Source organism: Harpegnathos saltator, unplaced genomic scaffold (genome assembly GCF_003227715.2).
Source record: "Harpegnathos saltator strain DR-91 unplaced genomic scaffold, Hsal_v8.6 scaffold33, whole genome shotgun sequence".
Lineage (NCBI taxonomy): Eukaryota > Metazoa > Arthropoda > Insecta > Hymenoptera > Formicidae > Harpegnathos > Harpegnathos saltator.
The window spans coordinates 192991-217366 of NW_020230128.1; the positions used below are offsets into that span (position 1 = coordinate 192991).

Consider the following 24376-nt stretch of genomic DNA (forward strand, 5'->3'; position numbering starts at 1 on the left):
ATGATATATGGCAACAATATACGGCAACAATATATGGCAATAATATATGACAATAATATATGGCCATAATATATAGCAATAATTCATGAAATATATTTTTCGTTTCAAAAGTCAATGCAAATTTACGGCATGCACAATGTAATAATAAAAGAGCTCTCTGCGAGCATTGAGTCAAACGCTCACCGATGATGATATTGATGATGTCCCGTTGCATCCAACCAGATCCATCAATGTCCGTCTATGTCCGCTGCCGCTCTCCATGTCGCGCAGCATCCATCTTGCAGGCAGCGCGTCCCACGTTGATTGCTACACTTTCGCTACACTTCCGCGACGCGGTCGATACGCGGTATTAGAGCGGCGATATTTGCGTCAATTAACGAACGTTTAACGTCGATATCGGTGGAAACTTTTTACGCGCTGCGTAACGGACTCTATATAAACTCTATCGGAGCAAGAACCGTGTGAAAATTTGTCGACTCGTCCAACGGATTTTTAGCGACGCTTTTCGCGATCGCGTCTGAAAAGTCGCGAAAATGCGGAAGTATCGATATCTACGAGAATATTCGCGAATGTATGAGAGGAAAGATTAGACAATTAGAAACCGGTCACTCCGAGGGAGCGCAGAGAGAGAGAGAGAGAGAGAGAGAGAGAGAGAGAGAGAGAGAGAGAGAGAGAGAGAGAGAGAGAGAGAGAGAGAGAGAAAGCGAGGCAAAGTTTTCGCGCATGATAGTTCCGTCATGACGAAGCTTACGTTCGCGATACTTTGGCGAAATGAGAATTTAAGCTTTCTTTGTTGTAGCAGCGCGGGTAAAAACGCGTATATTGATAACCGCGGTCGCGATATTCAAAGGCACGCGAGCGAGAATATCTCAAGCTCAGCGTGCGTTGGCGCAATTTATGCGCGCATTATACGCTACTCGAGACAATAGGGATCGTGATGAATGGACAATATTGCCAAATAATTGTACAGCCTGTTTTGGAAATAAAAGAAAAGTAGCCAACGGTATCGGCATTTATGCGTATGAATATATTTTACACGGACAATTGAATATTGTCAAATAATTGTCGTTAAATAATTCTACGGCCCGCTTGAAAAATGAAAATAAAGCAGCTGATGACGATATCGCGTTTGTAGACATGAATATCTCTTATTCAAATGAACATCAAAAGAGAATCATTCGGTATTTTAAATCTCGTATGTAATGCAGGCTATCGATAAAGTAATCCCCTGATTGTTTCGAGCAATGTATTTCAACGTCACAAACATACACATGCAAAATCTATTTGCAATTCGCATTGACTCGAACGATATTTTATCTCCCATAGTCCCACATCCGTCATGCGGAATTTTGTTTATCTTTTCATTTTGCATTTACTCACCGAAACGACTTGCAGTCAGAGCCGGCCACGTTCCGCTTCAACTCTGTAACAAAAAATTCACATTCGCTCATCAGATCAGACCAACGAGTGCGGGCGAGTAAAAGTGTAATTTACCCTCCGCGATCGTAATTCAAGTCGAGCCGGAAATTATATCCCAGCTCTAGATCGCCAAGGGTCAAACAGAGGACTATAATAAACTTATAAACTTACCTTCAAGCCGACTCTGCTTGGCTCAAATCGGACCCTCCGGTGCGGCACCCGCGTTCGCCGGATTACTGTTGCTTTCCACAACAACTGAAACAGAAAAATAATTTTCCTGGTTAATAACCTGCGGTAGAAAGAGAATATCTTTGATCGGGACGAATCGAAAATACGGAAATATTTTGATATGGGATTTTTATCTCAATATTTTTGTTCCAACATTGAAAATTTAAATGAGACATGAAGCTTTCAAGAGAGCTGATGAGGAACAAGTTGCAAAGGCAAAGATCGTAAAGAGTTAAACATAGATGTGTAGGAAACTTGTAAACTTTACCTTCCGATCGACTCTGCTCTGCCCGAACTGAATCCTCCGGTGCGGCATCCTCCGCGTCCACCGGACTTGCTTCCCGCAACGTCTGGAATAAAAATTTAGCGTTCCTGGTTGGTAAGCTGCGGTAGAGAAAGAATGTTTGGAGTTCGGAATGAGTGGAGAATATTTGCTACGGTTTTTTTCTTCATTGACATTGAAAGGACTAGATAGGAGTTGGAGCTCTTGAAAGAGCTGACGAAAAAAGATGACAACAAGAAACGGAGACAACAGTTGTATGCTCTCGAAAATATTCTTTTATGAATGGACATTTAAATTTAGATCCCGTAACGAGAGTAAACAGACTTGAAAGAAGCGCTGACCGAAAACAAAAAAGGTCGCAGTCTAAGAAGAACGGTATGACGTTGAATATTCTACACAAGACCGGTATACTCATACAGTTGGGAATTATTTAGAATGTTTGATTAAGAACCTAATGAATGAGAGATCCGCGTTCATGGGCCGTTATCCGTCTCTGTCTGGATCAATACCTCTTGTATACAACAACGCAATAAATAGATAGACAGAGATTGACGAGAGTAATTGCAGATTCATAAAGTCATGATTACTACTCGGATGATGACGGATCGTGAATGCCGAGCGCGAAATTCCGACTTCTTATTCCCGGAAAATTCGTCAAATGTCCGCTCTCGTTATCGGAGACCTCCCGCATAATGATTCCACGTACCTGGAAACGTGATGTATGGCTGCCGGCTTTCTGCTTCCCGGCTACTGGAAGTCCTCCGGATTTCACTCGTTCATGCTTCTAATGCCGATACTTGCGATTCGACCGTGCGGTTAATCAACGCGATGCCGATTGAATATCTCCAGGACCGACGAGATACATTTCTTTCAATTACACGAAACGGAAGTGACGAGCGCGTCGCGCACGGCTGCTGCTGATGGAATAAGGTCGAGTACGCGAGGCGCACGAGTATTAATCCGAAGGGCAAAAAGTGTCGTCGCTCGCGAGCCGATCAACACAATCGGCGTGATGTAAACATTGCGGGCCTCGGCGGCGGCGGCGGCGGTTGAAGCAAGAGAGATTTGCCCTTGGGCGTTTCTTCTTTTCCGGAACGACGAGGGGAATGCGAGGAGGTCTTTCAACTGTACGCGACATTGATTTACTATTTATTGATTACTGAAAATAAAGAAAATTACCCTGTCGAAGCATCGGACATTTGTTAGCTTTATGTTAATTAAAGAGGAATGTGTACGATTAGAAAATGTGTTAGCAACTAATTATACAGAGTGTCAAAGTTGTTGTGACACCGTTTTCGGAGAATAATTAAAGGTCATGGTAGCGTTAGAGTGGAATTACATCCCATGCGAATTTTGTCTCGTTCTTATTAAATGTTAGACTATCCGCTGCGGACAATAACTCTTCTACTTTTCATCTAATATTCAATGATGATGAATAACATTTAATTGCATTCGTTTGACTTTTTTGTTTCGAAAACAAAAGAATATATACCAGAGTGAGATTTCACCCATGACAACATCAACGTGATTTTCTTTGATGCTTTTTTTTTTTAAAGTTTAGATATTTCGTCGACTCGCGGGATATTTATAATGCAGCACGGACATAAGCCGTCTGAAAGTGGATGTAGCACGGACTTTCACCACATGCAGATTTTACCACCGAGACCTGAAAGTGGATGTAGCATCGTAGTTCCCCTCTCAAAATAGATGCAGACGGCGTCCTTTCCCGGTGCGGAAAGTCGGTGTCGCAGAAAATACCGTATTGGCCGCTCTCAGGTTTCTCTCTGAGGAAAGATAACGAGAAGGTGCAAAAAGTACAGTTAAAACTAACAGATGTATTATTCTCCTTTTTACACATCAGTATACGACACATATTTATTTATTATTTCTATCAAAGTATAATTTATTCAGTACTCTAAAACAGATCATTGAAATGCACTGTACGTAATATTAAGATTAACTAATTAGATGTAACCTCAGTTATAATGTTAAGACATATGACGTCCGGATATACACGGGTCGAAGGTGATGTGAACCTTCCATTAGACAGCTGTCAGAGATCGCAGTGATCTTCACCAATCTTTACTGTTGCGCACGTTGTGCGAGATTGTCCGTTGTAATTCTTTTGTAAATATAAGAAATTCGCAATTGCAATGGGAATACTGGAAAAGATCTCAGAAATTGAGAAGGAAATCGCGCGAACACAGAAAAACAAGGGTGAGCATCGTCTTGATATTGCAACGTACCACTTAACCTATCTTTTTGCAATACTGTAACTATAATAGATCACTTAGAGACAGAACATTGGAATAAACTCAAAACATTTGCATATAAATACCCAACTCTAATAAAATTTGTATAATTCGCCAGCCACCGAGTATCACCTGGGTTTGCTGAAAGCAAAACTCGCCAAATATAGATCTCAACTGTTAGAACCGACGAAGAAATCCGAGAAAGGTGAAGGTTTTGATGTGCTGAAATCTGGTGATGCGAGAGTCGCGCTTATTGGTTTTCCATCGGTTGGCAAATCCACTCTCCTCAGTACCTTGACGCATACTGAATCTGAGGCTGCTTCCTATGAATTTACTACTCTGACATGTATTCCTGGTGTTATAGAGTACAAAGGTGCCAATATACAATTGCTGGATCTGCCTGGTATTATAGAAGGAGCTGCACAGGTAAAGAAAACTCCCATGTTAAGTATCTGTTTCTTACACAATTCAGTAGTTATTATTCTTGATTTCTTTTAACAGAAAATCTAACACTATTCTAGGGAAAAGGACGAGGTAGACAAGTCATAGCTGTTGCTAGAACAGCAGATTTAGTTCTAATGATGTTGGATGCAACCAAACAGGATGTCCAACGCCAACTATTGGAGAAGGAACTCGAATCAGTTGGAATCAGACTGAACAAAAAGAAGCCGAATATATATTTTAAAGTGAAGAAAGGTGGTGGGTTGGCTTTTAACTCAACGTGTCCTCTCACAAAGGTAGACGAGAAATTAGTCCAGATGATCTTGCACGAGTATAAGATCTTCAACGCTGAAGTGTTGTTCCGTGAAGACTGCAGTGCAGACGAGCTGATAGACGTCATCAACGCAAATCGAGTATATTTGCCCTGCCTTTATGTATATAACAAAATAGATCAAATATCCATAGAGGAAGTCGATCGAATTGCTAGGCAACCCAATAGTGTCGTAGTTAGGTAGGGTATGCTCTGATATTTTTTAATTTCATGAGATTCCTTTCTTGATTGTCGTGAGTACATCAATTTAATCTGATCTTTTCCTTTTCTTCATAGTTGTAACATGAAACTGAACCTTGATTTTCTATTGGAAACGTTATGGGAGTATCTATGCTTGATAAGGGTATACACAAAAAAGCCTGGACAACCACCTGACTTCGACGATGGTTTAATATTGAGAAAGGGAGTCACGGTTGAACACGTGTGTCATGCTATTCATCGTACCCTCGCTCAGCAATTTAAGTATGCCCTTGTTTGGGTAAGTGATATATGCGTACATTTGATAATCAAACACATACTTTTGATATTGATATGTTATTCAGTTATTTATGAATTGTGTATTTGTAGGGTACGAGTACCAAATATTCACCTCAAAGAGTAGGACTGCAACATGTGATGCATGATGAAGATGTCATACAAATAATGAAGAAATAAATTCCCATGAAATTTGTAAAACACTGTTAAAGATAAAACGTGGATAGCAATATAGGCCTTATATATATTTAGCCTTCTATACATTAATACATAACACACATACACAACATATAAATACATACAAACGGCTAACTTCAAAAATTTGTAAAATTCAAACTGTTTTAATGTGAATGTGTTTGAATTACATATTTTAGGAAGCTTGTGGCCCATATGATCACCGTTACAATAAAATTTTTAAAAATAAATTTTTATAATATATAGAAAGAAAAAACCACACATTGAAATTATAGTAAAATTCTTAAATTATATATATCACCTTTTAGAATTTTGCATATAGAGTAATCGAATCCATCAGTCTCGTCAAACAATATAACAATTTATAATTCATCTTTTTTTCTTTTTCCTTTTTCCCTTCTGTTGTTCCCATCTCTTTGCTTATTCCTTAATTTTAATATCATGTAAAATAAGTCCAATTAGTTACTTCATCGTATTAGAAATTAAAGTTTTTTTGGTTTATTATAGTATTATTATTATTATTATTATTTATTATAGTGTTATTATTATAGATGCAAAATTTAATTTTTGTATCTGCAGATTTTCCAAATCGAAATTTTTGTATAACTATAATAAACCTTCTAGATGAAAGATATCTTAAGATCAAACCAGCGATGGAGATACTAATAATAATAATAATAATAATAAAGACTTGGTTTTACAGGATTCAGCATATGAAATCTCGCTGTGCGCTAGCGTCCTCTTAAGAATATCGTGGTTGGAATATGAAGCTGTAGCTTAAAATAAGCATAGATGGTAATGGGCCTTCTACAATAAGCTATTAGTCATAAATTGTAACCAAATTGACCAACCACAGTCGATTATTTTTGAAATAATCGTGATTGGTCAATTTGCTTATAGCTTATGACTAATTGCTTATTGTAGAAGGTTTCTAACAGATATGGAATAATAGCACAAAGATCGGAAAGTATTAAGAAAGTATCAATATCGAAAACAGGACGAGTGTATGTATATATATTTTTATTTATGTTTATAAATATATATGGTAAAATGTCTATTAATCAGCGCTCGACTTGTTTTTGACTTGCGCGAATTTTATCAAATATCACATATGGGGATTTAAAAAAATAGATAATAAATAATAATTGATAAATTAATTTAATTTAATAAAATTTGATAAATCCCTATAATCTTAATATTTAATAAAATCAGCGCAAGAGAGTTCGGAATCTAATCAAGCGGGTTTGACTATCTAGATTAGTCACGCTACTTTTAAAAAATTATAAATATCCTATGATTTTTTGTATGATCTTTTTATTGCATTACATTATATACGCCGATGTTTTATTTCTCATAGCTTTTTTACACAGCTTGTTTGTTCGTGTTGCTTCAATTTTTTGCATTTTTCGCCTTTAAAACGAGACAAATGCATATTCAAACACTGGAAGAAGTAAAAACGAAGGAGTCGAGTATGGAAAGTTCAAGCAACGTGACAGATCTATAGTAACAACAAATTTAAACGATTTTTTTATATCGTCTGTAATCGAAATATAATATCGAGATATTTTTATTTCCAAAGAGCACGATTGTTCCTACACAAATGGACAATCTAAAGTAATTTTTCCGTATATGTTACGTTGACCCGGACGTTAACATTACGTAATGTTCCATTCAGATTCAAAACTCGAGCGGCACGTTCCGCCGCGGTGGAATCGGTATTTTGGTTACCGAATTTGAGGACAATGTGTGCGATTCTCCACGTTCTGAATAATGAATGACTTTCGCGACTACGACGGCTACGACGATATATTGAATGGAATGCGCGAATCTAGACGTTTACAAGACGTATTGTTCGTTTCACTTAACTGTTTCGTCTCTTTTTGTTTTTATTAACACCTTCCATTAACTCTTCTCTCTTTCCTGTCTCTTTTTTAATGACTTTTATTAACTCTTTCCTCCTTTCTTCTCTCCTTCGCCTATTTCCGCTTAATTTTCTTCATCTCTCTTCCTCCTCCTTCTCCTTCTCTTCCTTTTTCTTCTCCGTACCGCACACGAAAATACGATTGCCACTCGCGAGACACACATCCTGATTACTAATTCACGTAGCCGCGGACTACTTCCCCGCCTGGTTGTGACACCAAATCCCATATTCCGGCCGAATGGAGAGTCGAGACCAAGAGAGCTGGATGATCGAGCGGCCGATTCACGTCAGATCTTATAAAGGGTATCTCTATCGCTGAGCCATCAGTGCGCGCGCGTGTGCGTGTGTGTGTGCGTAAGCTTCGTGTGTTTTATTGTTTTTCTGTTAAGTTCTCCCTTGATAAAGATTATGGACTTGAGTTTTTTTTTTAGAAAAGGTCCATCCCAAGATATCTCTTTCTCTAGCTGAAGAAAATGTGCTATTTATATTAATTTTCTGATTAACAGGGGTTATTGCAAAATTATTTGTACGAGCCGAGGGAAAAAAATCATATATGATTATATATAAATTACATACAAGTTTTGTCTATGTATGGTTACATATATAATCATATACGTCCACACGGAAAAAGAACGATATTAAATGAAAAAGGAAGAAATAAATAGTTTTTTTTTTTTTCAAATAAACATCGACATCACGCGCTGCCAGAAACATTTCTTCGATTGTATTTGTACAATAGCATTTTTTTCGTTGTGGACATGTATGATTATGTATGATTGTATATGACCATATATGGACAACATTCATATATGATATTTTTTCCCGAGAGGGTAAAAGCAGAATATCACCATGATAAAGTAGTATCGAGATAATAGTATAACAATAGTATAACAATAAGACAATTACAGGACGACATGGAATAGCGTCCCCTCGAGCACACATCATTCGTCTCGTGTCATTAGAACAAATTAGACGGAAAGAAATAACACGGGGATGCTGTACGGCTGAGACAATTGTAGCGTAATTGTAATGAAAGAGAGAGAGAGAAAGAGAGAGAAAGAGAAAGAGAGAGAGAGAGAGAGAGAGAGAGAGAGAGAGAGAGAGAGAGAGAGAGAGAGAGAGAGAGAGAGAGCATGAAATTGACGCGTGATGTAATTGCGAGTGATCGACGTGCACGATACGCCGTCGCGATTAATCCGAGCTAATCGAGCCCTATTATCCGTCGCCTCATAGATTCACATAGATCCGTGTCATGTCGCTGTCGCGTTAGGCGCGCACTTCATTATCGTGCTGCAGATCCGTATCGTAATGTCAGGAGAAATAGAACATCGTTATCTGTTAAGATTATATTTAGTCCGCATCCCGAGGAGGCGATGGAAAAAATTATTTTCCTCTCAAGCACCCGATAAGATGACCTTGGAAATTGAAGTGTTTTCAGGCAGAGCAATCATGAAACAATCATACTCGAGAAAAGAGGAAGAAGAAAAAGAGGGATCACCCCCAAATGCAAACTGGAACGAGTACCAAAAGTCTACTAACATAGGGTGAATTTTTAGGGAGCAGGGAAAGGAGAAGGAAGACACATGAGAGTCACTCATTTGATAAAGTGAATACGGAGTGGAGCGCCGAAGGAAAAGGACCAAACGGAATACGCCAAGATCATGAGGAGTAGTCTCGAGGCGTGAAATCGTCCGGTCGAGAAACTGGAATGTATCGCGTAAAAATCCGCGATCGCTCCGGGCGTTAGACAACAGCGGATGTTGCCGGTATGATCCATCGGTAGCTATGCTGTCTTCAGAAGGAAGTCGCCCGGTATTTACAGTTAGACGCTCGGCCCGATGAGAAGATCGAGCGCGTTGCTTTCGCTCCTCATCCACGGAAACGAAATGTCTCGTTTCCGTCGGAATCACCCTGTCGGCGAAGGTCGGATTCTGCTCCTGATCTGTAACGCAGAAAAGGTAAGATCAATTGTCAGAGTCATACTATCGATGATAATTCGCGGAGCACGGATCGCCATTTTTGTGTTCACTCGTTAGATTTATCAAGAAGCGGGCACTCACAATAATTGCAATAATTAGCTTTTCATAAGCATAATTATACTATTTCTGTTATATATTGTATTTTATAATGCATACAAAATAAATAAAATGGTATTTCAATAAGTGCAAAATAATAGATAAAATAAAATTAATAAAATAAAACAGATAAAAAAAGGTAGATAGAAAAAAAGATTATGGAGTTGAAGAGAAAAGTTTCCTTTCTTGTTCGGAAATATCGTAATTTACATTTCGACCGGAAACGACATATCTTTGTTTCATTGTCCCAGAGATTCCACTGAGATCACACAAAGTTGTTTGAGTCGCCTGGTAAATATGCACGTATTAAGGATTCAGTCGCAAACGAAAGGGATCAAGGACGAGGATTGCTCCGCAAGCCCACTTTCGCTCTCTGCTCCATATCGTCGGCGTTCGCGAGCTTGGCAGCAGGACGGACGATCTCAATCCTGACCCGCGTCCGTAAAGAGATTCTCTTCCGCGTGCATCTACACGACATTCGAGATCGAACTTGTCGCTGAGTTTACATCGGTTTCTCTCGAGGTCGTCCACGATCGATCCTCCGTCTTCTAGTCATCCGCTTCTCCGTGTTACCTATCTACTCACGCACGATGCACGTACACGCCCGTCACGAAAGGGAGAAAACGTGCGGCTCGGCCACGTGGAGAAGACCCGGAGATAGTAGTAGTACGAATGCAGGAAGAAGAAAGCACGACGAGAAGGAGGACGACGAAGGAGTACGAAAGGAGGTGGAGGCAGGCCAGTATAAAAGGGTCGCGTCGCGGCGCCTCGTCTGTTTTAACACTCTCACCGAGCTGCTCGGTGGATCGATCGGACACGCACAACGATCGTCTCCGGTCATTAGAAAGAAGAAAGGAAGAAAAAAGAAAGGAAGAAAGGAAGGAAGAAAAAAAAGAAGGAAGGAAAAAGGGAAGAAAGGAAGGGAGAACCATCGGGATATCACGGATACGATACTCTTGCGGCTGCATTTTCCGGGAGGACGTAGAAAGAGGAGCGAGCGAGAGAGAGAGAGAGAGAGAGAGAGAGAGAGAGGTGAGTCTTTTCAAAGGATCCGTAATCCTGCGCTCGGATACTCAGCCAAGTGGAGAAAAGAGTGCCCTTCGTTTCTCAGAAGTTGTCGAACTGTGAATGTCGATTTCCGCTTCTGGAGAACACCACGAGCGACCTCGACTGAAATACGGAAGCTCCTGGAGTCGGAAGCTCCTGGACCGATTCGATCGAAGGATCGATGCCCGCTAATCACGGCTAAGTGATAACATACAAGTGCACGACGCTGGTATCAGTGAGAGGTAGCCGGTACTTTCTGTGTGACACATCTGCGGATGTCCGTTGTGTATATTTGCCTCTCCGTGAAATTTTCCCCTCGATGTTACGAAGCTCGTCGCGAGTTTTACTTTCGCGAAAGCCAATGTTGACGTCTCGATCGTCGTAACTGGTGAAAAATCGCAGAGAAAGAGGAAGCATGTAAAATCACGTCGGTCTTTCTCGATAGAAAAGTCGCTCGGTAACGAGTATCCTGCACGGTAATGGGTTACTTAAAGGCGCGATTTCTTACGGTTGATCCTCCGGTTGGGATACCGTAACATCCTAGTTACTCCGACGTTAGAATGCCGGCGTAGCGGATCATTCGCGCGAACGATCAGCAACGTGACGGCTTCGGGTCGAGAACGATCGTCGCGGAGCGGTCATGACGGTCGATTGAAATCCGGATCATTAATTTCGATTTTCCTTCCGCTTACAGAGCCATGAGACTAGTGGCAGTGCTGACGTTGCTGTGTTGTCTGGCGGTAGGGACGCTCGCCACGCCGGTGCCCAAGATCACCGACAGCAAAGTCGCAGAAACGCCAAATGCCATCGAGACCGGCAGGCAAGCGGCACCCGCGGCACCTGCCGCCGCTGACGATGACGACGACGACGACGACGACGACGATGACGACGTCGATTTAGATATCACCGGAGACGATGACGACGACGACGACGACGACGACGACGACGACGATGACGACGATGACGACGATGGCGATTATTTGGAACGCTTCATCGAGGACATACTCGGAGGTGAGGGCTTCTTTATTTCGCATTTCGCTCTTTGAGTGAGTCGAGATCATTTCGGGCGAAGGAAATGCTGATGGCTCGAGTCGCCGCGAAGATCATCGAGATTTCATATTTTCAGCAGCGTGCGTCAATAACTTGATTCGCATGTCTGCTATTGAGCGGTGAATTACTGGAGAGACGTTTCGCTGAGAGCTGGAGAACGACGAATCGATTTCCTTTCCTCTCTTCGATCGATACACGTCGTGCGTTGTCGAATTCTTTGCTTTCCGTTAAATCGGATGCGTTACGGGCGGCACGATCGACACATTCGTCTTTACGCAAACACCGAGCGCTTACGAGTACGTAGAAACATATGAAGCTTCTTCCTGTTCTTCCTGTTCTTTTTTCCTCTTTCTTTTTCTCCCTCCCTCCCTCCCTCGCTCTTTCGTGTGCTTACGCAGCGTAACGGTACAGGGTGCCCCGGCTCATTCAAACATATTAACATAAATCGACAGCGATCTTGGTTTGGAAAAAATTTCTACGCGCTACTTCTCCGCATTGACCTGAATACCAAAAGATTATCCGAGTCCTCGATCCTTGAGCCATCGCGCCTCGCTTACTGATGCGCGTCACGAATTTGTGCGAGTGCTCGTGAATTGGCGAGGGTTCAGGCCGCAAGAAGAGCGCAACTTGACGATATTTTTCGGTGACATTCCAAATTCTCCTTCTATTCCTGCGCATCGGGTTTTTCTTTTTTCTTCTTGCTTCTTTGGAAGGGGAACTCACATCGAGTGATCTCGATGATGCAGTCGCGACGCGGCATGGCTGAAACCAGTTTTAATGGGCGGCAAGCCGTGCACAGCTCAAGTAGAACTGGCTCTATGATCTCCGTCGAAGTCACCTGAGTCTTCGACCGTTCCTCTACGAATATTTCTCTCCAGCGTTTCACTTGCGCGAGCATTCTTCGAGCTGTCTTCGTGACAGCTTTCGTGACTCGCATACTCTACAGGTTGTCGAATATTTTACGCAAATTTCCTTCACCGAAAGAAAGGCGTGCAGCCGACTTCATTCGCATTCCAATTCATTTCACGCCAAGATATCGCTGTCATTCGCGTGACGATACAGAACTAGGATCAGTTGAACAGAATTACGTGGTTCAGTAAAACACGGGAAAAATTTCTGTTGAATGATATCGCCATATTGGATCGCCAAGATCTGCAACAATTAATCAGCAGTTTATTCGGATACCTTTGGAATTCAGTCTTTTCTATTTCGCTCGATACAACGATGAAGTCATCAAAGAGACACCATTGAAACGACATATCGCGCATTCGTTATTCACAGAGGAGGACGACGACGACGACGATGACGAAGCGGCAGCGGCTGCAGCGACACCGGTCGCGCCCGCGGCCACCGCCGCGGCTCAATCGCCGCTGCAGGCCTCTCCGGTCTCATCGCAGCAGGTACCCTTGGCTGTAGCGGCCGATCTGAATCAGGCCGCCGAGGAAACTGCGGAAGACACCGCGGGGGTCAACGCAGCCGGCGCTGAGGAGTACGCCAGCAGCTACGAGGACGAAGAAGAGGTCGCCGACGGCCAGGTCGTGTCCAGTGTGCACGAGCAAACCCTCGAAGGTGCCGAGTCCATCTCGAAACCGGTAGTCCAAGCGCCACCGCCCGCCGTTTCGGCCGCCCCGAGCGACGACGATGACGACGACGATGACGACGACGACGACGACGACGTGGACTTGGACATCACAGAAGTCGACGACGACGACGATGACGATGACGACGACGACGACGACGACGACGACGATGACGACGACGACGAAGTGGATGACATCGCCGACATCGCTGGCGCTAGGCACGCACGTGAGTTCAAGGGCAAGACCAAGAAACATAACGTCGTCGTTGGGCGCAAGCACGCCCGCAAGTCGCGGAAGCCGGCTACGCGATCGCCCACGGGGGCCTTTTTCGCGTCTTCTTCTTCTTCTCTTCCTCCTCCTCCTTCTTCTTCTTCTTCTTCTTCTTCTTCTTCTTCTTCTTCTTCTTCTTCTTCTTCTTCTTCTTCTTCTTCTTCCTTCTCCGTATCGAAGAACGTTTCACCTGTGTCCTAAACAAATGTTTTTTTTTTCTCGCGAGTGCAACGTGAGCTTCTCCAAGCCGGCGAGGTACTCTACCGCTAACCGACGATGACGACGACCACGACGTCGCGTTCCTTTCGCGTCTACCACGGAGCGTAGCCGGGCAGCACGAACTTTTGAAAGACTGGCAAGAGTAGGATATTTTTGCAGACGTCTCTCTCAGGCATCTCTTGAAAGTCCGTGCTGTTTGTGCTCCGTGAGAAAGGCGTTGCACACGTGAGAAAGTCGTTGACGATCGTCTTATCGATTGATCTCCCGATAGTCGGGGGGAGGGTCCGAGTCTAATGTTAGTTTATTTATTATATTTATTCACGGCAATACCTCTACACTCGAGTAACTTGTCGCCAATCGGGTCTGCGTGGGTCGCGTTGCGTCGAGTCGTGTCGTGTCGACGCGTCTGGGTCTCTTTGCTCATGGTGAATCGTTCTTGCGTCTCTCTCTGTGGCTTGTCGTCGTAGTCTTTCCCACCGCGACTTTTCCACCGCGACGCGGGGTTATGCAGAAGTGTACGGCACACTGTGAATTCTCCTCTCGAGTCGCACACGCTTTTACCGTCCTTGCGTGTGACGTTCTACGAGACACTGCTTCAGCATATTCTTCAGTTACGTACCGCGGTAGTGTAGCCGACTTGTCTCTGATTAACGCGAAGTAGCAGTAGTAGTAGTAGTAGTAGTAGTTGTTACGCCACGACTGAGCATGACAAAGGTTCTTTATGGGAGAGATATTCACACGTGCCGAACCAGACGTAAATGTTTCGAAGTCGCGTTCTCGACGACGTTCAAAACATTCTCAGACATTTCGTTTGCGTCTCATTTATCCCGTGAGAATCTAAGAAACGCTTTTCAGTTCAAAAGATTCTTAGATGCATGAAATATATCTAATCATCCTGATGTTTTTTTTCTCAAAAATCCTTGGCCGTTTTGCAATTCCTTCAGATGCACCTTCAGTCAGAAAAACATCTTCGAAACGTTTGCGACGTTCGGCGTAGCATCGAAGCGCTTTGATCTGGTGATCTCACGTCACGTAATTCCCCCTTTTCCCAACACTTGTCATTCGACATGCCGTCGATCGAGTGGATGGTCGTAGAAACGAGAGAGAGAGGAAGAGGGAGAGGGGAGAGAGAGAGAGAGAGAGAGAGAGAGAGAACGACAGAAACAAGGAGAACAGAGAGAGTGTGTGTGCATGAAGAAAAGAACGAGAGCGAGAAAGAGAGAGAGAAAGACATCGGTCTCACCTACAGGGTAAGCGACGCACAAGATTGTTCACGCGAGTGGAATCAGGACGGGAGGTTGTCCCGTCCAGTTCTCACTCTCTGGAATTAGCAATAAGACGTTAATCCGGCAGAGACGGCAACAGCTCTCGTCTTGATGTTTCTCATCGACAATCGCGGGTTTGCGGACTTGGAAACATGTAATCACAGCCTTGTTCAGCCTAGTAATCGGACGTTTAACAATAGTTATCTGCGAAAATCGCCTACTCTCTCTCTGCTGGATCAAACGTGCTCGACAATGGTGACGATCGTCCCGCACGCGCGACCTAATCGAGAGTCCGTCATACACGACACTTCTCTATTTATTTCTTGACCAAGACTTGTATAGAGCCACTGTCTGTTCTGGACTGCAAAGTGAGAGAAAACGAAAATATAGATAATTCATTGTTTTTCGCAAAATTATGTGTGTACCTTGTCTCTTTATTTCATTCATTTACCATTTTATCGTGTTTCGTGTCCAGATACTCGTCGCGCGTGATCCACGAGGAAGGAATGTTTTCTCTATCCTCTTCGCTGAGACGCGCCAAAGTAAAATCCTTCTCTTTTTTTCTTCTCTTTTCTTACGTGGTAACGTGACTAGAAATCGCAACTTCGATCAATTTCCGGCACGAGCGGACGTAGAGAGAAATGTCGCTCACACGTTGCGAGAACGAGTGTGAATAGATGACGTCCGCAGCAGTCACGGATTATTCGGGGTCTCACGAACGAGATCTACGAGATCCACGGCATTCGCGGATGGGAAAAGGGTGCTCTCCTGAAGTTTTGCGACTACGTGACGTGTAGCGAGCCGCCTGACTGTTCGACTACACGACGATATTAGCGACGCTTCTCCTTCACTACCTGGACGTTAATTAGCTTCGTACCCACTTGCTTTCTTTTCCCTTCTTCCTCCTTCTCGTCGCCCATCTTTCGGTCGTAGTTCGTAGAAAGCGCTCTCTTGCCTGCCAAGCTGTCGCTTCCAGTTTGTATGATCCATCTATTTGTTAGACGAACGCGTGTTTGGTGGACGGTTTTTGACGATCGACTGCAACAACGTGTACCTGGACAGAATAGCACGATAACCTCTCGAACGTATCCTCCCCGATCATCCTTCGCCCGTATCCTCCCTCACTTTCCGTTTATCTATGGACTCCACTAGTAGACATATAATTAGCAGTAGTTTGCCACTAATACGGTAGTTGATAAGTAGAGCTAATTAGTTAATAACTAATCGGTGAGAAGAGAGGAAAGGAAAAGATCAGAGAGAGAGAGAGAGAGAGAGAGAGAGAGAGACACGCAGTATTTATAAGGACGACGTCGGCGTTTCTGCAATGCTCCTCGTTGATCCAGCCGCCAAGTTGCCGCGCGAATCTCCTTTCCTTTCCTCTTTTAATACGAACGAGACTTCAAAAGCGAAGTGTAATTGTCGCCGAGGTGAGTGAGCTTCGACGGCGATCGCGCTACGAGTTGCTTGACCAAGAGGAATTCTCGAACGGGCCGTCACGCCACGGCCAATTAACTTTCTACACGACTACCGGGTTAAATCCAACAAAGGTGTGACCGCGTTGAAATTTTTCCCCGGCTTTCACCGCGAGCAGCCGAAAAAGAAACGAGGTCACCGATCACGAGCGCGTGAGCGAGCTCGTTAACGATATCAACCGGAAGAGGCTGCGACCATGACCGTGACCCTGGCTCATTGCCGAACATTGTTGTGTCGATGTCCTTCGACTTCCGATAAGAGGCCGTACTTTAACGTAACGTATACACGCCGCATGTCGCCGTTAATCCTCCGGTTATTCTCGTGCGGTGTCTTATTTCTCTCGAAGTGTCGGAGAAAAATGCTGTGTTACTTGCGAAGCACTGTCGATCAATATCGATTCTTTTCTCCAGTAAACGAAGAAAGCAAGTTAAACATTGAAATGAAAAAAAACAAGTTAAAAAGAAAAGAAGAGCAGAAAATGAAAAAAATTCGGCAAAGAGACGAGCCTGATAACTGCGGTTTCACACATTTGATCGCGAAGCTCCATTTAATTTTCCAACATTCTCCTGCTTCGCGACGTCTACGAAAATTGTTAACGTTGCGAAAAATCTCAAACCTTCAACAAGTGCCTCAACAATTCGGTGTGAATATTATGAGAGGGACGCGCATCGCACTCTTTCCAGCTATCTAGCTTGAAAAATAAGAAACGCCTTTGCCTCAGAAAAATCAGGTCGACTGCGTCGCATGGGCAACCTTTCCGAGAGCGTTCAACGCGAAGTTGAAGTCCCACGATAACGAACGTGGATAATGAACATATCCATAGATAACGTATTACAATGTTACAATGTTATCACTCGTTATCCGGAGCCTTTAACTCGGAGCAGAGACTCGAAATGACGAAAAAACGAGGTTGTCGCCCGGCCTAACGCCACTCTGTAAGTAGACGGCCTTGATATTGTCCGTGACACGACAAATTTTCATTGGCGACGTCGGCGGCGTACGCTCGATGAAAGTGTGTGCTTGTACTCGGTGCGTGCGGGTGCAACGACCGCGGGGGGAGAGTTTTTAGATAGGTACGCAGGAGATTGGGGGCCGGTCGCTGGCTACGTAAACGCGCTCGCTCGCTCGCTCGCTCGTACGACTAGATGGGTCTGTAGGTGAGCGCCCATAGGTAAGAAGGAGGTCATGACCCAGATTGAGGACCAGTTTGGTCGCTCCGACGGATTCCGATATACCGTTAACATTGTCGCCGGCTCGTTACTCTAAGTAGGCTCCTCCATCGCCGGCGCCGATTTCCTTCCAAGGTAGAGCCGGCCCGAAGCGACGGAATGCGTTTCCCTTCATTAAAACTCAGAAAACGCACCGGCATGGCATCCGAGAAGGCGCGTCCCCGTGGTCGATGACCCGGACGACACGTCGGCCTGGAATGACCTCGCGAGGAGCGCCTTTCAAGGTCGCGCTCGTGCGTTCCCAGGAAGTTATCCTCTTTTCCGCCCGATTCGGCTGTCGACTGGCGTTCTCGCTTCGCTCGGAAGAGTTTCCTGAAGTCACAGGATCCAGTCGCGCGCGGGAAATTTCTAATTTTCGAATTAACAATGCGTAAGATCCTCGCATCGCTCGCCTCGCGTGTGCACGCGGCCGGCGAATAATCGCTGAAAAGTCGATTCGTGGAAGCAGGACATGGCGGAAAAACGGGGACCGAGACCGATGCGACTCATCACCGTTTTAGGTGGCATGGAATCCGAGCCGAGCGGCCACGTGCCGGCAATCTACGTAGCGAAGTACAATCGCTTCGTGGACAACATCCTCGGCAAGATCAACAACATCCTGCGCGCGAATTACGAGCCGGTGACCGTGAAGCTGACGAATCCGAGCTCGAGCTCCAAGTCGAGCAAGAATAAGAACAAGTCGAAGAGGAAGGGCAACAAAAACGGAACCAAGAAGAGCGCCTCGAGGCCGGACATGACCGTCACCGACAAGAGCGACAATGAGAACGTCCTCCAGGTACGTTTAAATGGCGTTAACGTCGGCGCAGTTCTTTTTCTTATGCATCGAGATACCGGTAATCCTCGCTCTTCGATGTGTAAATATGTGTCCCGGCTCACAGAAACTAACACCGAGCACCGAGTCCGTGGTGACGCAAGCGGACGCGGCGGAGAAGGAACCGATCGCGACCACGATTGTTGGCACGTTCGGATCTCCCACGGAAGCCAGCGTGAGAGCCAACAAACGACGAACCTCCGGCAACAAGAGCTCGAGCAAAAATCGCAAGCGAACGAAGAACAAGACAAGGGTCACGAACAACACGAGAAATGGCAATAACAAAAATAAGGTGATTGAAAACTTTGAATAATCAAACTCTTGTAAGAAAAGAGAGGAAAAATATTATCGGCTGTAAAGAGGTAGCTAGTGATGAATTATTGTTGCTCAGCAATTTTACTCGTACGAGCAATAAAATTAGACTAATATAATTTATCACTGGCTAATTTATTACAGCCAGTAATATTTTTCTACAAGGCACGGTTGGCTGTAAGATCTAAACGAAACTGACAGGAAAAGAAAGGTAATGTATGTAAGAGCCGACCGTTGGATGATAGTTGAACTCATTGTAAATTGTAGACAAAGTCCAAGAGCAAGCCGAAGGCGAGAGCCACCTTGTATGGGCTCGCGTCTCTGCAGAGAACAGGCGACGTGTCGGTGAACATGATGAGCGACCACACCACGATTAAAACAAAATTCAGTCTCGGTCCGCTAGTACTGAAGGTTGAGAAAGAGTTCGGCAGGGCTGCGAAGAAGGAGCTGAGAAGCGCGACGGCCACCACGGCTGAGATGTCCGGCAAGTTGAGCTTGCGCGTGTTGCATGGCGGTGCAGCGACCTTGCATTCCATCCGGGTCTTACAGCCCAAGCAGGTACGTCGATTCGATGCGACACGCTGAAAAGAAGAATCGAATGAAAAGAATGAAGTTTCGAGCAAAATTTGCAAATCTTTGCGAGTATGTAAAGATTTGCACACGCAAATTTGTAAATTTTATATCAATCTTACTGCTCTCGACTTAAATTGTAGGAAAATTGAGACATTAAGATTTTTCAATTATCTGACGTAGAATTTGAAGAATTCTGAAAAGTAAAATTATCCCGAGGCTGGAAACTATAAAATTTAATAGCCGTGTGCTCTTTCAACCGTTAGAAACATTGATCTAACTGCATAATGCGGATTTCATCTCTGCTAAAGATTAAGCAAATCAGGTGATAAGTACAAGCGATAACATATCGGGTCAGCTTTGCAAACTGCTCATCGAGATCAATTCCAAGCTTGTTTTGCACAAACAGGAGATTGAGACACCAAGGTTCTGCTAATAGAAAAGTAAAAAAGAGAACGACGACGAATCGTGTTCTATTATTAAAGTCACACGTTTACTCGTCAGGTTCGAGTGGAAAGCGCGGACGACCACGACAGAACGCGGGAATTCGTGTGGAGAAGGTCGTCGCATATCGCCCATTTGGTGTCGCAGAAACTTTCCTCGGCTACTAGGTCGATGCTGCGACCGCCACCTGTCACATCTACCGCTTAAATGGAAAAAAGAAACGCCGGCGATCGAGGTACCACACGATCATCGGATTCGACGTGCCCGCACTTCTCGCCGCGTCGATCGACCGATCGTTTAGCGGTACACGCGTTACCATTTGTCATCGGCTTCGCGAAAGCCGCGCTCGACAGCTTTGGCGGATGCAACTGGCTTCGTGCTGATAAGCGGTACGACGATCGCCATCTCTCATTCGAGAAGATAATGCCGAGGAGAAGCGACACACACTCGCGGGAGAAAGTAACATCAACAGGATGCGCGTGATGTTCTCGTGTATGACATGCGTTATTTTTTACGAACGACAGCTTGTCGGATCGACGATATGATTCGAAGTCTGCTCCTCTTCGATAAAAATTTCGGGGTGTGTAGCGTTCGAATGCGATCACGACAGTCGCGAAAAATCACAGCTTCTCCAGCCAAGTAAGTTGCTGTGAGGGAAAACTTCATTTCAAACGAGCTCCATACGATCTTCATTTTTCTACAACGCACATACATATAATAAAATTGCAACACAAACGGGGAAATTAATATTCCTACCAGAGAAAAATTGACTCCGAATCGCGCACGTGTGCGTGTACATGTGTGTGTGTATATTTGCATGTGTGTGTGTGTGTGTCTGTGGGTGTATGTGTGTGCGCGCCAAGAACGAGCCTGACATTTCAAAGTAGAAAAAGAAAGAAAGCTACGGATTCTTTTGTTACACAGACTTCAGAGAAACGATCGCATACATGCATACCATATTTATTTATTATTTATTTATTTATTTGCCATAGACTGTAATTCGCTTTTGAAAGTCTGACATATGTATTCTAACGATATCTACGGTCAAATATCGAGAAAACAAGCCATTACATGAGTTTAGATCATATATATATATATATATATAAAATTGAATGTAAGGATAGATGTTACGAGAAACATTAGAATATAGAATATGTACACGAATAATGCGTCAATTAATTCTTCACCGACAATTGTGTCCCCGCTTTCCTCAAATCGTCCGCTTCAATGATAAGGAATTCGCCCAGTTACTTCCGCAAAAAAGCTCATCTCGAGATCCATGAGTTTCGAACGTCGCGTCACCGCCGAGAACGCGATCCAACATTCTCCAACGAATTCTCCCTCATCATCCACGGTGTCAACGACACATGTCCGACTTGAAATCTGCTGTACTTACACGGTATTAGCATAAGCGGTATAACAAAGAAAAGACTGAACGTAAGTACAGAAAAAAGAACAATATGAGACCCCTCAGAACGTCTCGTCCAAGCGCGCCAAGTTTGTCGTGATCACATGCTAGGGTCACGTGACGAATGACGTGTTCGCGCGTGCGTCCGACGAGACTTGTCACCGCAGTTTCCTGCCTACCCGGAGCATGTGCGCGCCACGTACGCACGCACGCACACGTGCGTATGTGTGTGTGTGTGTGTGTGTGTGTGTGCATGTTTACTTTCGTTACTTGCAAAGGCAGATCGTGCGAAAATGAAGAAGCAGTCGTGACCACGACGTGGTCGACGCGATAGCGCTCGTCGGGAGGGATTTTCGCTCGCTCGCTCGTTCGGAGACTTTCTTCGGCTGCCCCTACCACCGCTATCGTCTACTTATTCAATATCGTAATGTCGACGAAACACGACGACCACGTTCGCACAGCGACGGTTTAAAGTCTACCGCACAAACAGTATTCTCGTCCGCGACACGGCTAAAATCAAAACACGAGCAGCTGTGGAAGAAGAGAAAGAGAAAAAAAGGGAGAGAAAGAGAGAGAGAGAAGAGAACGATCAAGCTTTCCTCTGTTTGTTGTTTATGCACACACGCGTAATTTCGCGGAGAGAGACCCACATGAATGCTCCTGCACGCCTGTCGCATCGTGATCCCGAAATAGGATCAAGGATAACGACGTGAAAGATTTTTTCTGGAATTGCGCGTGCCGCCGATCGCCGACAGCCCGAGAGAAGCCGGTCCGTTGTTGAGTGAGTCTTCTTGGAAAGTTGTTTACATTAATAAATTTACATTAATATCGAGTCGCTGTTCGAGGGATTTTCTTCTTTTCGGTTTCAATCGTTAGAGCCTTGCAGGTTTTTCTTATTGCACCGAATACCTGTGGAGATTAATATATTCAATTAATTTTTTTTACTTGTTTTGACAAAAAAAAATTTGGTTTTTAATATGGACGTTAATAATGCAGAATGATATATTCTCCTTTTCTTTTTTCGCTAGAAAAATACGAAGAACCGGTTTGCTTCGTAAAGTATATATATACAAGTGTGACTTACTTTGAAAGTGATGTAAGTCTATTTTTTTTCTTTTTATATCGATTTACGAACATCGCGACCGAGAGAAATATCGGTTTTATCCCTAGAATTGAGCATCGTCACTTTCAAAATGAGTGCTTCATACATATGATCAACATGTACAATTCAACTCATGTTAAAAGCTTCGTTACGCAGCAAACCAATGTAAATATTTATCGATAATAGATCAAAGTACCGACGCGAACGACTGTACAACGCTCATACGTGATTACTTAACGGGGAGTACATAAAATAATAGCATAATTATCATTCGAATTTCACAAAAGTTACTGTTAATTTCATTTTAAAGGAAGATTCATCAGGTCCGAATAGTTCAACGAGTTGATTCCCCGATGGCTTCGTTAGTGACGGGCGTCCGGGTCACTGGAATGCTTTATCAGCTCTGCGCCTGTGCATCAAGGACACTGGCCACAAGCACGATGCCCAGTAACAACACCAAGGACGAGGCGAAGGAAGTGATTGTTAATTACTTAGACGGCAAGGACAACGGTATCGCCGTGATAGGACTGAACAGACCCGCCGCTCGTAATTCCTTTGGCAAGGGCATGGTCTCGCAATTGATTGAAACTCTGGCCACTGTTAGGCAGAATGAGAAGCTGAGGGTGCTGATTTTACGTAGCCTCGTCCCGAAGGTATTCTGCGCCGGGGCGGACTTGCGGGAGAGATTGACGATGGACAGCACCGAGGTGTCACGATTCGTATCTTCTCTAAGGAGCATGATCAGCAACGTGGCGACCTTGCCGACTCCAGTGATCTCCGCGATAGATGGAGTAGCTTTGGGTGGAGGACTTGAGCTAGCTTTAGCTACTGACATCAGGGTCGCCGCCTCGGAGGCCAAGATGGGTCTCGTGGAAACTAGATTGGCGATAATACCGGGTGGCGGTGGTACGCAAAGACTGCCGCGGATAGTCGGATTAGCCAAGGCCAAAGAGCTCATCTACACGGCGCGGATTCTCGACGGCGAGCAGGCGTGGCAGATCGGTCTCGTGAACCAGGTAGTGCCGCAAAACAAGAGCGGAAACGCGGCTTACGAGGCGGCTCTCTCCATCGCCAGAGAAATCTTGCCCAACGGTCCCATCGGCGTTAAGTGAGTCGCGCGATGTTTGAGTTTTTTGTATTTTAAAGATTTTTTAGTATCAACAGAGTACATTGAGAACGTAAGAAACTGTGCAATAATAAGAGCTAGAAAAGTAAATAGACAAAAATTAAAAAGTGACATGTATCATAGGCTAAACAATGATACACCAATATAATAAATAAAGACAATAAAGTTTAAACTTGAACGTGAAAACGCCGGAGACAAAAGAACAGAAAAAGTGAGATATAAATTACGAATAGATTGCCCGAAAGTTAACATGCAATTTAACTATTAGCAAATCATGAAAACAGGTAAAAGAAATGATAATGCCTACTCAGAATTGCTGATATGATCGTTCACGCATTACATAATGCGCATCATGTGCTTATCTTCTTATGATACGAATAATACAAGTTTATCCAATACTTGACGGTTCTACTTTGCAATATCAATAAATATCAATTAAAATTATTCGATAATAAAGAGATAAAATGTTTACTCACTTTTATGGACATACTGTTTGATGTCGAAAATTTTTTGCCCTCTAGAATGGCGAAAGTGGCAATATCCGAAGGTACAGAGGTATCACTTAAGGACGGCTTGGAGATCGAAGGACAGTGTTATGGCAAAATCGTGGACACGAAGGATAGGATTGAAGGACTCGCTGCTTTCGCGGCGAAGCGTGTACCTGTTTATCAAGGAGCATAGAAATTCATGTGCGATCGATTTTTAACGAACGTTCGGTTGCCATGTCAAACGAAAAATGCATTTTATATCGATATCTTTATAAAATAAATATATGTGTATGTATATAATTTATATATATATATATATATAATATAAGTGTGTATATATATATATATGTATATATACATGTA

At 43.9% G+C, this 24376-nt stretch overlaps 3 protein-coding genes and 1 long non-coding RNA gene across 6 annotated transcripts; 3 read left to right on the forward strand and 1 right to left on the reverse strand.

The window, feature by feature from the left end:
• The first annotated feature begins 3791 nt into the window (after positions 1-3791).
• LOC105188177 (developmentally-regulated GTP-binding protein 2) lies at positions 3792-5853 on the forward strand. Its single transcript, XM_011149497.3, has 5 exons — positions 3792-4147; positions 4301-4608; positions 4704-5134; positions 5231-5432; positions 5522-5853. Exons 1-5 carry the CDS (start codon positions 4084-4086, stop codon positions 5606-5608), a joined length of 1092 nt encoding a protein of 363 aa, XP_011147799.1. The 5' UTR covers positions 3792-4083; the 3' UTR covers positions 5609-5853.
• Positions 5854-9768: 3915 nt separating this feature from the next.
• Positions 9769-20099, forward strand: LOC105188178 (eisosome protein SEG2). Of its 3 annotated transcripts, none has more exons than XM_011149498.3 (7): positions 9781-10651; positions 11361-11677; positions 12998-13522; positions 18253-18527; positions 18631-18855; positions 19143-19433; positions 19950-20099. In XM_011149498.3, the coding sequence occupies exons 2-7, from the start codon at positions 11365-11367 to the stop codon at positions 20094-20096; spliced, it is 1776 nt and encodes a 591-aa protein (XP_011147800.3). In that variant the 5' UTR covers positions 9781-10651; positions 11361-11364; the 3' UTR covers positions 20097-20099. The 3 variants fall into 3 exon arrangements, with proteins under 3 accessions (XP_025155957.1, XP_011147800.3, XP_025155956.1); XM_025300171.1 differs by lacking the exon at positions 9781-10651 and adding an exon at positions 10658-10908; XM_025300172.1 differs by lacking the exons at positions 18253-18527; positions 18631-18855; positions 19143-19433; positions 19950-20099 and having other exon boundaries at positions 9769-10651; positions 11363-11677; positions 12998-15300.
• Positions 15351-19219, reverse strand: LOC112588880 (uncharacterized). The gene is made up of 3 exons (XR_003113106.1): positions 19178-19219; positions 15502-16104; positions 15351-15411 (listed from the first exon to the last, which is right to left on the reverse strand). It is a non-coding gene; the product is annotated as an uncharacterized LOC112588880 (long non-coding RNA).
• A 966-nt stretch (positions 20100-21065) lies between the features above and the next one.
• LOC105188179 (methylglutaconyl-CoA hydratase, mitochondrial) lies at positions 21066-24293 on the forward strand. The gene is made up of 3 exons (XM_011149499.3): positions 21066-22078; positions 22710-23507; positions 24047-24293. Exons 2-3 carry the CDS (start codon positions 22753-22755, stop codon positions 24204-24206), a joined length of 915 nt encoding a protein of 304 aa, XP_011147801.1. The 5' UTR covers positions 21066-22078; positions 22710-22752; the 3' UTR covers positions 24207-24293.
• Positions 24294-24376: the final 83 nt, after the last annotated feature.

Bases quoted from the DNA above. Each gene is read 5' to 3' on its own strand.
- LOC105188179 (XM_011149499.3), top strand. From the start codon at position 22,753: ATGGCTTCGTTAGTGACGGGCGTCCGGGTCACTGGAATGCTTTATCAG. The intron at 23,508-24,046 runs GTGAGTCGCGCG...TTTGCCCTCTAG, and splicing joins AACGGTCCCATCGGCGTTAA to AATGGCGAAAGTGGCAATAT.
- LOC105188177 (XM_011149497.3), top strand. From the start codon at position 4,084: ATGGGAATACTGGAAAAGATCTCAGAAATTGAGAAGGAAATCGCGCGA. The intron at 5,135-5,230 runs GTAGGGTATGCT...TTTTCTTCATAG, and splicing joins CCCAATAGTGTCGTAGTTAG to TTGTAACATGAAACTGAACC. The intron at 5,433-5,521 runs GTAAGTGATATA...GTGTATTTGTAG, and splicing joins TTAAGTATGCCCTTGTTTGG to GGTACGAGTACCAAATATTC.
- LOC105188178 (XM_011149498.3), top strand. From the start codon at position 11,365: ATGAGACTAGTGGCAGTGCTGACGTTGCTGTGTTGTCTGGCGGTAGGG. The intron at 11,678-12,997 runs GTGAGGGCTTCT...CGTTATTCACAG, and splicing joins CATCGAGGACATACTCGGAG to AGGAGGACGACGACGACGAC. The intron at 19,434-19,949 runs GTACGTCGATTC...TTTACTCGTCAG, and splicing joins GGGTCTTACAGCCCAAGCAG to GTTCGAGTGGAAAGCGCGGA.